General features: G+C 46.5%; 1 protein-coding gene across 1 annotated transcript in view; it reads right to left on the bottom strand.

The window, feature by feature from the left end:
• The window catches only part of LOC146771200 (FACT complex subunit SPT16-like), a 267181-nt gene that overhangs the window by 37007 nt on the left and 217277 nt on the right, over positions 1-12897 (bottom strand). Inside the window, exon 12 of the mRNA XM_085640304.1 lies at positions 7457-7570. Within this exon, the coding sequence (XP_085496430.1) occupies positions 7457-7570 (114 nt within the window). The remainder of the gene's footprint in view (positions 1-7456; positions 7571-12897) is intronic.

Genomic DNA, 12897 nt, shown 5'->3' with positions numbered 1-12897 from the left:
TCCTCACCTTCTGCATCGCCGAAATGCAGCTCTTCCTCCTCCAGTTCCTCGCCAGGTTCTGGTGTGGTCGGTGGTTGAATTTCCTCGACGCACCTTTCGGCTTCGGGTGTGGGTTTCGACGGAATAGTGAACTGTTTCATCTTCTCGTCGAAGTCACTCTTGCGTTGCAAGATGCTTGCAATTTCGGCCTCGAGCCTTTTCTTTTTCATCTCAGGCGCGTGTTCGGCTTTGAGGGTTTCGACTTTTCTCTTTGCGGTTGTCGACGTCGAAGTCATTGCTGCTTTCAGCCCTTCATTTTTCAACGAAGCGTCCCTTTCGGACTGCTCTTCTACGCCTTTACCTTATCTTGGGTTTTCGCTGTCTGGGAGTCCTTGTCAAAGGAATCGACGGGTTGTTTGTCCTTGGATGCAGTTGCGCACGTTGAGTGCTTAGACGGCAATGCTCATTTCGTGGAGTTTGACTCACTTTTACGAGCATCAGTGGAGTGCCTGAGGTTCGACGAGACTCTTACCTCCTTCAGCGTTTTCTTTTCGACCTCGACTATGGCGTCCTCCGGTGATGATGTCCTCTTCTCCACTGGAGAGTCCCAAATCTCGGCGCGATGGAGGTGTCCCCTGCATGCTGTAGCTTGCTCTTCTTTGCCTCTTACTCTGAGGGTTTTCAGATTGAGTGCTGCGCAGGCGTTGCAGTCCTCGCTTCGATGGTAGGGCGCCAGGCAGAGATTGCAAACTGGGTATTAATCCTTCTCCGGGTACTTGTGGTGGCAGTTTGCGTAGAATTTGAAGGGAGTTGTGTCCATCACCGCTCCCAGGGAGCCCCCTGTGTGCGCATTCTCTGTAGAATGTCGAAGTTCTTGATGTTTTCCTCCTCTTTCGTCGTCCCTGTTACATGACTCGTATTCCAGTATGTTCTCAGGTGAAATCTCGATTTTTCTGTTTTTCATGGATTCTTCTCTCCAAAGTTGTGGCGCTTCTTCACTGACGATCCAGACCCAACAGCGGAAAAAAAGAATCTGAAGATGGCGACCAAAGGTGGGAGCTTCCGGAGGAAGCACGTCGATGTCACAAAGGACACCAAATGGTATGTTGACACCTACCTGGACCACAAAAAAAAGAAAAAGAAAAACAATTCCGGACCCAACCACTAGATGGTGGAATAATGCACAGGATAGTGAATCCAGAATGATTCACGCTGCAAAACTGGCACTGTGCCTCTAAAACCTTCAAAACCTCTTTTATCCCATCATGCCCCACAGGTTACAGTTAGTTCAGGTCTTTTTTTTTTTTTTTACAATCATAAGAAGTAGTCAGGGGATAACCTATATCACAGCTGCTGTGTTAAGTATCCGCCAGGGGAGGAGGGAAGGTTGTTTACGACTTTGAGAAGTATTCCCCTGGAGAGGACTAGGATTACAGGTAAGTAACTTGTCTTTATCTTCCAGGGGATATTTATCAATAGTCAAAAACACTGAATAGAATAGCTAATTCATCCAATACCCCAGTGGGCAAATTCAAGACAATTACTAGCAGCTAAGAAGAGATCTAACCAGAAAGGCTTATTTGTGAAGTCTGCCTTACTTGAACATCTGTCTGAGTTTCGGAGTCTAGACAACAATGGCGAGCAAAAGTATGTACCGATCGCCATGTTGTAGGCTACCAATTCTCTGTGATGGGTACATTTCTGAGTAGAGCAGCAGTGGTTGCCTTACCCCTTGTAGAATGAGCTCTAGGTCTTCAAGGAAGGCACTTATTGGCTAACTGGTAAGCAAGAACTATGCAAGACACTGTTCACCTAGAGATAGATTGTTTGGGAGAAGCTAAACCAGTAAGCATCGGACCATAGTTAATAAACAAGTGTCTGATATCCTTAGTTTTGTCGAGGTAAAACATTAAAACTTACTTAAGTGATTCTGGTGGTGTGGAAGGATTGGGGAAAAACTTTGGAAGAGTGATGGTCTGAATGATATGAAAAACTTTGGCAGGGTTGTCATGACCACCCTGTTTGGATGAAAAACCAGGTAAGGTTCTTTAGCACAAAGAGCCTGGATGTCGGGGACTCCGCGAAAGCAACTTGCAAAGAGGTCTTCCAAATAAGATGTTGTAAAAAAGCTTTGTGTATGGGTTCAAAAGGGAGACCGATTAGTTTTGAGAGAACTACATTAAGGTCCCATGTGGGAGAAGGTGACTTAACAGGAGGGTAGACCTTGTTCAAACCTTCAGGAGTCCGACTACAGGCATTTGAAAAAAGGAAATCTGTGTGGGAGACTCTGTCGGCAGTAATGGCTGCAAGGTGTAGCTTCATCGGATTAAACTGTAGGCCAGACTACGCAAGGTGCAACAAGTAAGGTAAGAGCACATTTTATTGACCTAGGATCAGATGACTACCATTCTGGACACACCATAAATAGATTTTCTGCTAGGCCTTCTAGACTTTCAAGATGTCCACACAGTCTTGGGAAAGGCCTAAGTGTCCATATTGCAGGAATTCAGGAGCCATGCCATCAAGTTCAGAGAGGGAAGGTTGGGGTGGAAGATCTTCCCTCCTAGTTTGTAGAGGAGATCCGGTCTACATGGCAACTTCCTGTGTGGTGTTGACAGGTGAAGATAACAGCCACTGGCGAGGCAACTCATGAGTGATCAGGACTGTCCTTGCTCTGTAAAATTGGTTGATGACCATGGGATGAGAGGTATGGGAGGAAAGGCGTATAGCAATGTCTGACCAGCTGATCAAAAGAGCATTCCCTTTGGATCCTGGTTAGAAGACCCCGGATGCAAAGATGTAGCATTTTGAGTTATTTCATCCACAAACAGGTCGATTTGTGGTGTTTCCCATTGTTGAAAATAGTTTTGATTGACTTTGTCGTTTAGTATCCAGTCGTGAGCTTCGGTGAAGTTGTGACAGTCTGCTTGAACGTTGAGTGGGCCTGGAAGGTGGATTGCTGAGATGGTCAGGTCTCTGGCAAGCAGCAACTTCCATATGGCTTGAACCTCCAGAGACAGGGCGTGACCGGGTTCCTCCCTGCTTGAGCAAATCGTATTGTCCACTTGTACCAGAAGGGAGCATGTCTGAATGGGCGGGAAAAATGACTTGAATGTGATGAACTGCCCTCAGTTCCAGCATTTTGTTATGGTACAGTTTCTTTTCCGACCACCAACCTTGAACTTGTAGAGAACCCAGGTGGGCTCCCCAATCCTGGAGGGAAGCTTCTGTGTTAAGAGTCTGAGTGGGAACTTCGTGGTGAAAAGGAACTCCTATTTTTAGATGACGACTCTTCATCTACCATTGGAGCGATTCCCAGGTAATTTGTGAGAGGACCACTCGGTCTTCCCAGAGGTCCAAGAACTGAGACCACTAGTCTTCCAGTGTTTGCTAGAAAGGTCAAGTGTAGCCTGGCATTGGGAACAATGTAGATGCAAGATGCCATGGATGCCAGAGAGGCGCTACTTGCCTGGCCAATGGATAAGGAGTCGGGAGGAGAGTGAAAGGAAAGGAATATGCTACTTACCAGTATGCATCTGTTCTTGGCATGTAGAGCTGCAGATCTACACACTTGTGCATAGATCGCCATCTGGTGTTGGGGCCTGATGTTTGCAGTTTGTTTTTCCTCTTGGAAAGTCTTTGGAAGTCACAAGGTCGGTGACTCCTCCTTTGGATCGTATTGCGCATGGGCTTCGGCTCCATCCTCAGATTGTTTTTCGCCAGCAGGGAAAGATGGAGCGTAGTAATAACAGTGAAGAGGCCCATGTGTTTAGTATCTAAATAAGATAAACTGGAACAGATATAGGCATCCGGGGAGGCGTGTGGGCGTGTGTAGATCTGCAGCTCTACATGCCAAGAACAGATGCATTCTGGTAAGTAGCATATTCCGTTCGAGGCATATGAGCTGCAGATTACACACTTGTGCATAGATTATATAGCAGTACCCAACCTTAGCGGTGACTACCCGTATCTGTTGCAGTGGTTTGAAATAATGTTTTGAGTACAGCCTGGCCCACACTAGCTTGTTGCTTAGTTTGCACATCTACACAATAGTGTTTAGTGAAAGTGTGCGGTGTTGACTATGTAGCTGCTTTGCAGATATCATCTAAGGGGATGTTCCCTAAGAATGCTATGGAAGCCCCTATTTTACGTGTAGAATGGGCTTTAGGGGGAACGGATAGCGTTCGTTTTGCTTTGTGGTAGCAAATTTGAATGCATTTGACAATCCACCTAGCTATCCCTGATTTGGAGATGGAGTTGCCTTTGTGTGGTGGAGAGAAAGAGACAAACAGTTGTTTGGTCTTACGGAAAGGTTGTGTTCTCTCGATGTAGTAGAGTAAAGCTCGTTTGACATCTAGTGTGTGAAGAGCTCTTTCTGCAACGGTCTGTGGTTGCGAGAAGAATACTGGTAGTTCTACAGATTGGTTTAGGTGAAAGGGAGAAATGGCTTTAGGGAGGAATTTTGGGTTGGTACGGAGAACAACCTTGTTATGGTGCATTTGTAGAAAAGGTTCTTGAATGGTAAGTGCTTGTATCTCACTGACCCTTCTGAGGGAAGTGATGGCTACAAGAAAAGCGGTTTTCCATGTTAGGAATTGAAGCTCACATTTGTGCAGAGGTTCGAAGGGAGGCCCCATTAATCTTGTGAGAACGATATTTAGGTTCCACACAGGTGAGGGTGGCACTCTGGGGGGAATTATTCTTTTAAGACCTTCCATGAAGGCTTTAATGGCAGGTTCTCTAAAGAGTGATAGATGTTGCCTGTTTTGTAGGTAAGCTGCTATGGCTGCGAGGTGCAGTCGAATGGACGTATAGGCTAGATTGCACCTTTGTAGGTGGAGTAAGTAGCCTATGATGTGTTGAATGGACACGTCCAGGGGATTGATGGTGGCCCTGGCAGTGTAACCTCTACACCTATCTACTTCCCCACTTGCCCTGAGTAAGTGACCAGGAGCCCAGCTTCCACAGCTAGTCAGCAGCCACCAACCAAGGCCCCCCTACCTCTCATAGGATAACATTGGGCCTAACTCTCTCTGCACCCGGCCGCCCCTGTGCCGCTGAGGGTGAACCAACTCTACCTACCTGACCCTGGGGGACCCCTGAGTCTGTGCCCAGAACCTCAACTCTGCCAGTCGAGTACTTACCTTTAAACCGATAACTCTATTTTCTTCATAGGGTAACATTGACTGGCTTTTCCTGAAATTTCTTCTAAGTGTGGACTTTTCAAATCTTAAAATATTCACCAAAAATCAGCCGAGTAACGAAAATGAAAATACTCACCTGCTCTTGGGTGAGCTCCCAGTGCTGGATCTTGGTGCCCAGTACTGACTCTGAAAAATACTTACAACTGTACTTATCAGTAACCCAATTTTCTCCCATAGGAAATCATTGACTGTTTTTCTGTGAAATTTCTTCTGTCAATTTCTGCAAACTTTAAATATTCTTTAAAAATCGTATAACTTCTGAAAACGTAATTGCTTACCCGTTTTGGATAAAGGTCCCAGTACTGAGTCTAGGTACCCAGTACTGGATTACAAAAGTAACGAGAACATACTATACCTGCAACTTGAATTTTCTTCCATAGGGAATCATTGACTGTTTTCTATGAAATATTTTCTAAGTGTCACCTTTTAAAATAGCTAAATATTATTTAAAAATCATCACAGTAATTAAGTCGACTTTCATCACTTGATTCTAAGTACTGCCCCAGGACTGAATCTAGGATCCAGTCCTGGAATTCCAAAAGTAATCCTAAAAGTAATCTGTTGCAAATAACTTGAAACTTCCATTGAGCTCAATGCATTATTGTGTTTAAAATTGTGTTGCCTATTGCAACCACTTGTAACTGTTTACAAAAGTCAATTGCGTATTGCAAAAGTATTTATATTAAGCCTGGGCAAAGCACTGTGCTACGCTCGCGTAGTTTGCGCTACTTCGCACTACGCAAATTGCACGTAGCACAGTGCAAACACGCGTAGCGTAGTGTTGCGTAGTGCAGCGGTCATTTTTTGCTTGCTCGCGGTCCTCAATGTCAAGTTGGCGACCGCGAGCAAGCAAAATGACATCCCCGCAAGACTTTTCCTTGTTCGCGATCAGCAACATCAAGTTGGCGATCGAGAGCATGGAAAATAAACCGCCCGGCGAGATTCCCAACGCGAGGAGGTCAGGATTCTCATTGCGAGTGGTCGTGTATGCTCGCGACCGCTCGCGGTGAGAAACTACCAGTTCGCGTTGAGAAAGCTGCCGCTCGAGTAAAAATCTACTCGAGCAGCAGAAAACTACAGCTCGCACTGTGCAAGATGCTGTTTTCAATGATTGCACAGTGCCGGTTGCTTGTCCGCACTGTGCAAGCATTGAAAACGACATCTTGCACAGTGCGAACAGGGTACTACGCAGTTCGCGAAGTGCTACGCGTAGCTCACGTAGTGCAAAGTGCACTTTGCGTAGCTACGCGAAGCGCTACTTCGCGAACTACGCCCAGGGTTAATTTATATAAAGCATCTCATTCTGAGAAAGTATATTTTAATACCGATTGTTGGTTCTAAAATAAAACAAGCATATTTTTTTTACCTATAAACCATTGGCCTAGAGTTCAGTTATTGAGTGAGAGAGACCATTTGCTGGCTGAGTGTGTGCAACAAATGCTTTACACTGTCCTCTGATACTGCCTTACTGCTCGACCAAGCTACCACTTTAGAGAGTAAGGTTATATCTAACTTTAGCCATGCCAAGCCTCTGGGGACTGTGGACTCTGTACACCCTGTACCTATTTGGGAACAGTATATACAGAGCCACTTTCTCACAGTAACCTGGGACAAATGTTAGGGGCTTTTTTCACGTGTGACTCAAACTGGACAGGCATGCGATTTCAGTCATGAAAAGTGCTGCAAAATCAGCAAAGAGTCTGCTCCAAGAAGAACTACCATTCGTGATTTTAGGCTCTGACTATTATCGCAGTTTTCAGCACAGTCTTGTGACACAGGTATCGTTTCATCTTTGCTTTCCAGTTACAAGAGATGGAGTCTGTTGCACAGCATCGTAGGCTTCATGGTGATGCAGTTACTCCAGTTGGGTCTACAGGCCAAGACAATTTGGGAACAACAACTTGTAAAATTCCAGTCCTTACACTATATGGTAGGATTAGGCACACCAATGAAGTATACAAAAGACACGATTAAACATCAATATATCAGTGCTGAAGGTCTGGGATGCTATGGAAAAAGCACCATGGAAACTAAATTGGTGAAGGGGAAAGCACTGAAGAAACAATGACTTCCGAGGACTAAGGTGATGTTGGCATGCAGCTTCACTTGGTTCAATAAAGATTCACGCATCAGAAGCAGATGCTTCAAGGCAATATTTAGAGAACTATCGCCTTAATGTTGCAATTTGAGGGGAGCTTGTGCCCCTCCAGTGATTTTGGGGCACCTTCGTTGTGGGAAGAACCTCTACTGATCACCTCCAGCCTTGATCTCACCTGCTCAGCATAGAGGTCATCTCGGTCATGCATGTGCTGGTCGGTTGTGATCTCACCCACTTCGGTGTAGAACTGCACATCGGTGTGACTCTTTTTACCGAACATGATGGCATTCTGCAGGAGAGAGAGAATAAGTATCAATAATCCTTCTCATAAAGCAGTCTATTCAAAGACAAATGATTGCTAGCAAACAATACTATATAGTGCAGTTGGAATTAGGCAGACAAGTGTCTTTACAGACTGGTTACTTTTATTCTGCATTACAACTACTGTCTTTATAGCTATGTGATCGTCATGTTTAAGTCAAGCCTACCATACCTATCAAAAGACCTATAGTCAGCAAACCAAAATCTTACAATGGGCTTAAAGCCCTCCTTTGCTGAACATTGCTTGATGTTATCACTCCTCATTTGCTTGCTTCTCAATTGATGGCTTGCCTTGCTCGTCGTGTGTTTGTACCTCCCCTGAATCACAGCCTTTTTACTAGTCTCGTCCCACTGCTCACTTTTAAGGAATTACTTTTTTCTTTAAGCCCTCTACAAGCGTGCATATGCTCTCCAGCTGTCTACTCCCTCCTGTGCATCTGCCCTCCCACTAACGGTTGTCCTCGCTCTCATCTGCGAGATTCTCCATCCTCTCTCTTGCCATGTGTTTCTCCTCCCCATCCCAACTCAGTGTTGCTCTCTTGCCTGTGTGCCTTTCATGCGGTTCTCGCTTTCTAGTGCTTTCTCACCCCTCACACAGCCCTGCATGTGATGCTTTTCCCCTTTCCCACAACTCGCAATGGAATCAACAAGGCCACACACAAAACAGGAAAGAAGGGAGTTAAACAATTTCTACCATCATAACAGGGGCGGTCTTAGGCATGTGCAAGCTGTGCACCTGTACAGGGCCGCCAAACCCCAGGGGCCGCCACGAGGAATCGGATACAATACATATTCGTGGCGGCCCCTGGCAGGGATTTGGCGGCCCCCATAAGAGAAGCTGTAGCACTAATACAACGGGCAGAAGACATGTGGAACTCAGTGGCAGTTCCGCTGAAGTGGCAGAGGACGTCACTCCACTGCATGGCGCAGAGTACGCAAACAGAAAATAAAACGACGCTCTAGCAAAGTTTTATTTTTCGTTTGCTGGCTCAGAGCCAGCTTGTACAGGGAGTGGCGGGGCATGGGGAGGAGTGCTTGTGCGCTCCTGTGAGAAGGTGGCCTGATATATGCTGTCCACTAGTTATAGTGGGCACCATGTACCAGTCCAAAACACACCCTTATGGTGATAGGTTAAAGATAACCTTTATTGAAAGCTATACTAGTGGTAGCTATGGAGAGCAGCCTTCGGGCTAAGTCTTGAAGCAGTGTAAAGCAGCTTGTTTTACCAGTCTATAATCTCTTGAATGACCGAATCAAAGGACAACCACACCAGGTATTTTATTATTATTATTTATTTATTTAAACTTATAACGCGCATCAGCTACCCGCAGTGGGTTTCCCGGCGCAAGGGATAGACTCAAGAAGAAAACAAACCTCTCAGACAGCACCATGAATCAAATAAGGCGGCATGAAGATCATCGGAAAAATAAAGTTTTCAGTTTTTTTCTAAAAATAAGAAAATTGGTTTCTGTTTTCAAAGTGGTGGGTAACGCATTCCAATATTTGGGACCTAGATGGGAAAAGGTCCGTCCCCCCATCCTTACAAGCTTAAATCGAGGGACAACAAAGTCGCAATTGGCAGAGGATCTAAGTGTGCGACTAGGCTTGTAGGGTTGGACCAGACTTTGCAAGTATTTTGGGGCCGAGCCCTGCTTGATTTTAAAAAGATAACATATGGCTTTGAAATTAATGCGGCTGGGGATCCTGAGCCAAGGTAGATCGCGCAGAGCCTGTGTGGCCGATGATCTCCTCGGGATATTACACAGAAGTCGGGCTGCCGAGTTCTGAACAACCTGGAGTTTGTTTACGGTGGCCACATCGGCGCCGAGATAGAGGACATTTCCGTAGTCCAGGCGAGATGTTACTAACGCCTGGACAACGGTTCTCCTGGTGGCAAGAGGCAGCATCCAAAGAATTTTCTGGAGCCATCGCAGGATGGCAAAACATATGGCGGCCACCTTTGTGGCCTGCTGTCTCATGGAGAGTTTGTCGTCTATAAAAAAACCGAGGTTGCGGACTACAGAAGATGGCTGAGGAAGGGGTCCCATCTCACTAGGCCAATGTTGAGGGCCCCATAGATCTTTATGCTTCCCTAAGATAAGAATTTCGGTTTTGTCACCGTTTAGTTTGAGGAGATGCCTTTGCATCCACTCAGCTATACGTGACAATCCAATTTTCAGAGCCGATATATCGTTGCTCTCGCTGCTGGAAAGGGAGAAAACAATTTGGGTGTCATCGGCGTATGAAAAAATAGTCAGCCCAGCGTCCTCCGCAATGGAGGCCAGGGGTCTCACATAGATGTTAAAACAACAAAGGGCTGAGTATGGACCCCTGAGGAACACCATATGCCGATGGACAAGGGGAAGATGTGGCTTTCGCGGAAAAGACTTGGAAAGTGCGCTCACTCAAAAAGGAGGCAATCCAGGCCAAAGCCGGACCGTCCACTCCCAGGGATCGAAGAGAGTTCAAAAGAATGGAGTGGGACACGGTATCGAACGCCGCGCTCAAATCCAAAAGGATGAGCGCAGATGTTTCCCCGCGGTCGATACCGTGTCTTAAACTTTCCGTCACCCCGAAAAGGGCGGTCTCTGTGGAGTAGTGAGCACGAAAGCCAGACTGGGATGGGTGTAAAAATCCCGAAGATTCTACTAGATGGTATAGTTGAGTGTTAACGTGCCTTTCCAGCACTTTAGAAAGTACAGGCAGCAAGGATATCGGTCTGAAATTGGCGAGATTGGACACATCGGTTCCAGCTTTTTTTAGGAGAGGAACGACCATTGCGTGCTTCCAGTCCTGTAGCACATGGGACTCAAGTAATGAGGCATTTAAGAGTCTCATAAGAACCCGTCGAGATTCAAGATCCAGCAATTTAAGGATTTTGGCAGGTACAGGATCACAAGGTGAGCCAGATCTTATACTGCTTAAGCAGGTGAAGAACGAGGTGTCGTCAAACAATTGCCAGTGCGTTACCTTCACCGTAGGAGGAGGCTGTTCGGTCCCTGCGACCTGTCCCAAATGAAGTTCCTTTGCGTTCAAGGGAGTGCTCATAGAGTCGTATATGCGCTCAACCTTGGCAATGAAAAATTTCGCAATAGAGTTACACTGGGCCTCCTATAAAACTGGAGGTGTCGGGATAGTGTCCGCTCCTGTCAATTTTTTGACGACGGAGAAAAGAGTGCGAGGACAGTTCTGAGCTTGTGTTACTGTATCCACAGTATAGGCAGCTCTCGCGATTTTACATTTTGAGTGGTACTCCTTTAGAGCCTCTTTATAAACAGTCTTCCGTGAGACTGAGTAAGAGTGCCTCCATTTCCGTTCTAGGGCCTTGCATTTGATTCAGGTCGGTGGAAAACCATGGTGCCGGAAGGCGATGTGACCTGAAATGTTTCGAAGAGAGCGGGAGAAGGGTAGTTACAGCGTTAGTAAGCCAGTGGGAAACAGCGGTGTTCAACTCCGCGACTGAAGCCTCGCATTCCTCAGGACGGGTATTCAAGAGGTGCTGGTTCAACTTATTAATATCAAGTTTACCCCAACGATGAGTTGGTGCACCCTTGTCGAGGCCACTATTTTCCTGGTTCTTGGTATAGAGTAAGGAGAAGTGGACTGCGAAATGATCGGACCACTCCAAAGGACGAGCTCTCAGAGAGCAATCAAAAGAGAGATTAGAGACAATGGGGTCCAATTGGTGTCCAGCAGAGTGAGTGGGGCCAACATTGAGCAGGGAAAGGTTGAGAGCCTCCAGATCAGATAAAAAGCGTTTGCTGGTGGTACACTGTGGGTCTTCAAGATGCAAGTTGAGATCGCCAAGAATGGTAAAATTGGCTGCCCTGAGGAGTAGGGGAGCTATAATATCAGCTAGTGAAGATACCCAAGGAAGAGCATTGCCAGGAGGGCGGTAGATCAGGAGGCCCGATAAAGTGAATTGGGGATTGATGACTAATTTAAAAAGTGCGGTCTCACTTCCAGACATGGGAAGGGCTTCAAACTTACATGTGTAGGTAAACTTAAAAATTATGGCAATCCCCCCCCCTTTTCCGGAGTTTCTGTCCAATCTCACCATTACATAGTTGTTAGGGACAGCAACGGCGATGTCAGGACCGGAGCAATCCTGAAGCCAAGTTTCCGTAAGAAACAACGCGTCGGGCTGCTCTTCGACAATGAAGTCGTAGATGTGATGTTTGTGTTTCGGGAGGGATCGGCAATTAATACTCCAAAATTGGAGTGTAAAGCTGTTAAGATGTGTATGCAATCTCCTCCGTCTACCACGAGTGTGAGAACGACGTATTGCTTTATAATTGGACATTCTACCGGTAAGAAAACTACAGCCAGCACATTCAAAATTATGAGTCGGGAAAGAGCAGACAGTACAGTTTGTATGAGGAGTGGGATGCAGGGATTCTAAAACTTCACCTGAATAGAAGAAACTACCACAGGAGCTAGTAGAAAGAGTCATGGCCCCTGGGCCCGGTTTGGCACGGACGGGCACAGACGGGCTGAACTCTGGCGTAACTCCGGCGTAAGTTCGGCGATCCACTGCGCGTATCCGCAGGTATATATTTAAAATATATGTATTTAAGATGAAACACACCCCTCTAGTCTCTTTATGAGGCTGGAGTTCGAAGTACTTAAGTTACAAGTTAGTACTCAACAGTAAAAGCACAGATACACTTTTGGGCCCTAGGGGCGTACCAAACCATATACCAATAAAGTGGTATAAGAACCACGACTGGACTAGACAAGGCCTAGAGCCTGTAGAAGTGCTTGGACCACAAGGGACCACCCAAGGTAGTGACACAGGAGACCCACGGAGGACGCGTGCAGTGGGAGAACACAGCCGCAACTCGCCGTTAACTTCTATGGGTTAAGTCGCGGTTGGAAATTAAGAGTTTAAGGACACTTAGAGGATGACTATGAGCGAACCCTATTGGACTTACAGGTGTCTAGGGCCAACACCCACGGGAGCACCGGAGTACTAGAGTTACCTCACCCAGGGAAGCCGGGTGCATAGGTGTCTTTTGGTGTTGGGTTGCGTCGCTGTTTTCAATGGAAGCTGGCAAAGAACTGCTGCTGCCGTGAAGAGGAGAAGTGTCCGGAGAGATCCAAGCCTGGATCTGGATCTAGGATGGAAGGAACCTGAAAGCAGAGGGGACAGAGTCTGGGTCACTTACCAGTGACACGATAGTCCAATGCCCACAGATGTCGGGTGCTTCAGGTGAGTTGACGGGTGTCTTGATTCTTCAGCCACGAGGTCCAGGAGGCATCAACGACGGCCAGGAGCTGGATTCGAGCTGTCCC

This window comes from Triturus cristatus, unplaced genomic scaffold (genome assembly GCF_964204655.1).
Source record: "Triturus cristatus unplaced genomic scaffold, aTriCri1.1 SCAFFOLD_231, whole genome shotgun sequence".
NCBI lineage: Eukaryota > Metazoa > Chordata > Amphibia > Caudata > Salamandridae > Triturus > Triturus cristatus.
Note: the sequence above shows the minus strand (reverse complement) of the source record. Positions and strands in the feature narration are given on the sequence as shown.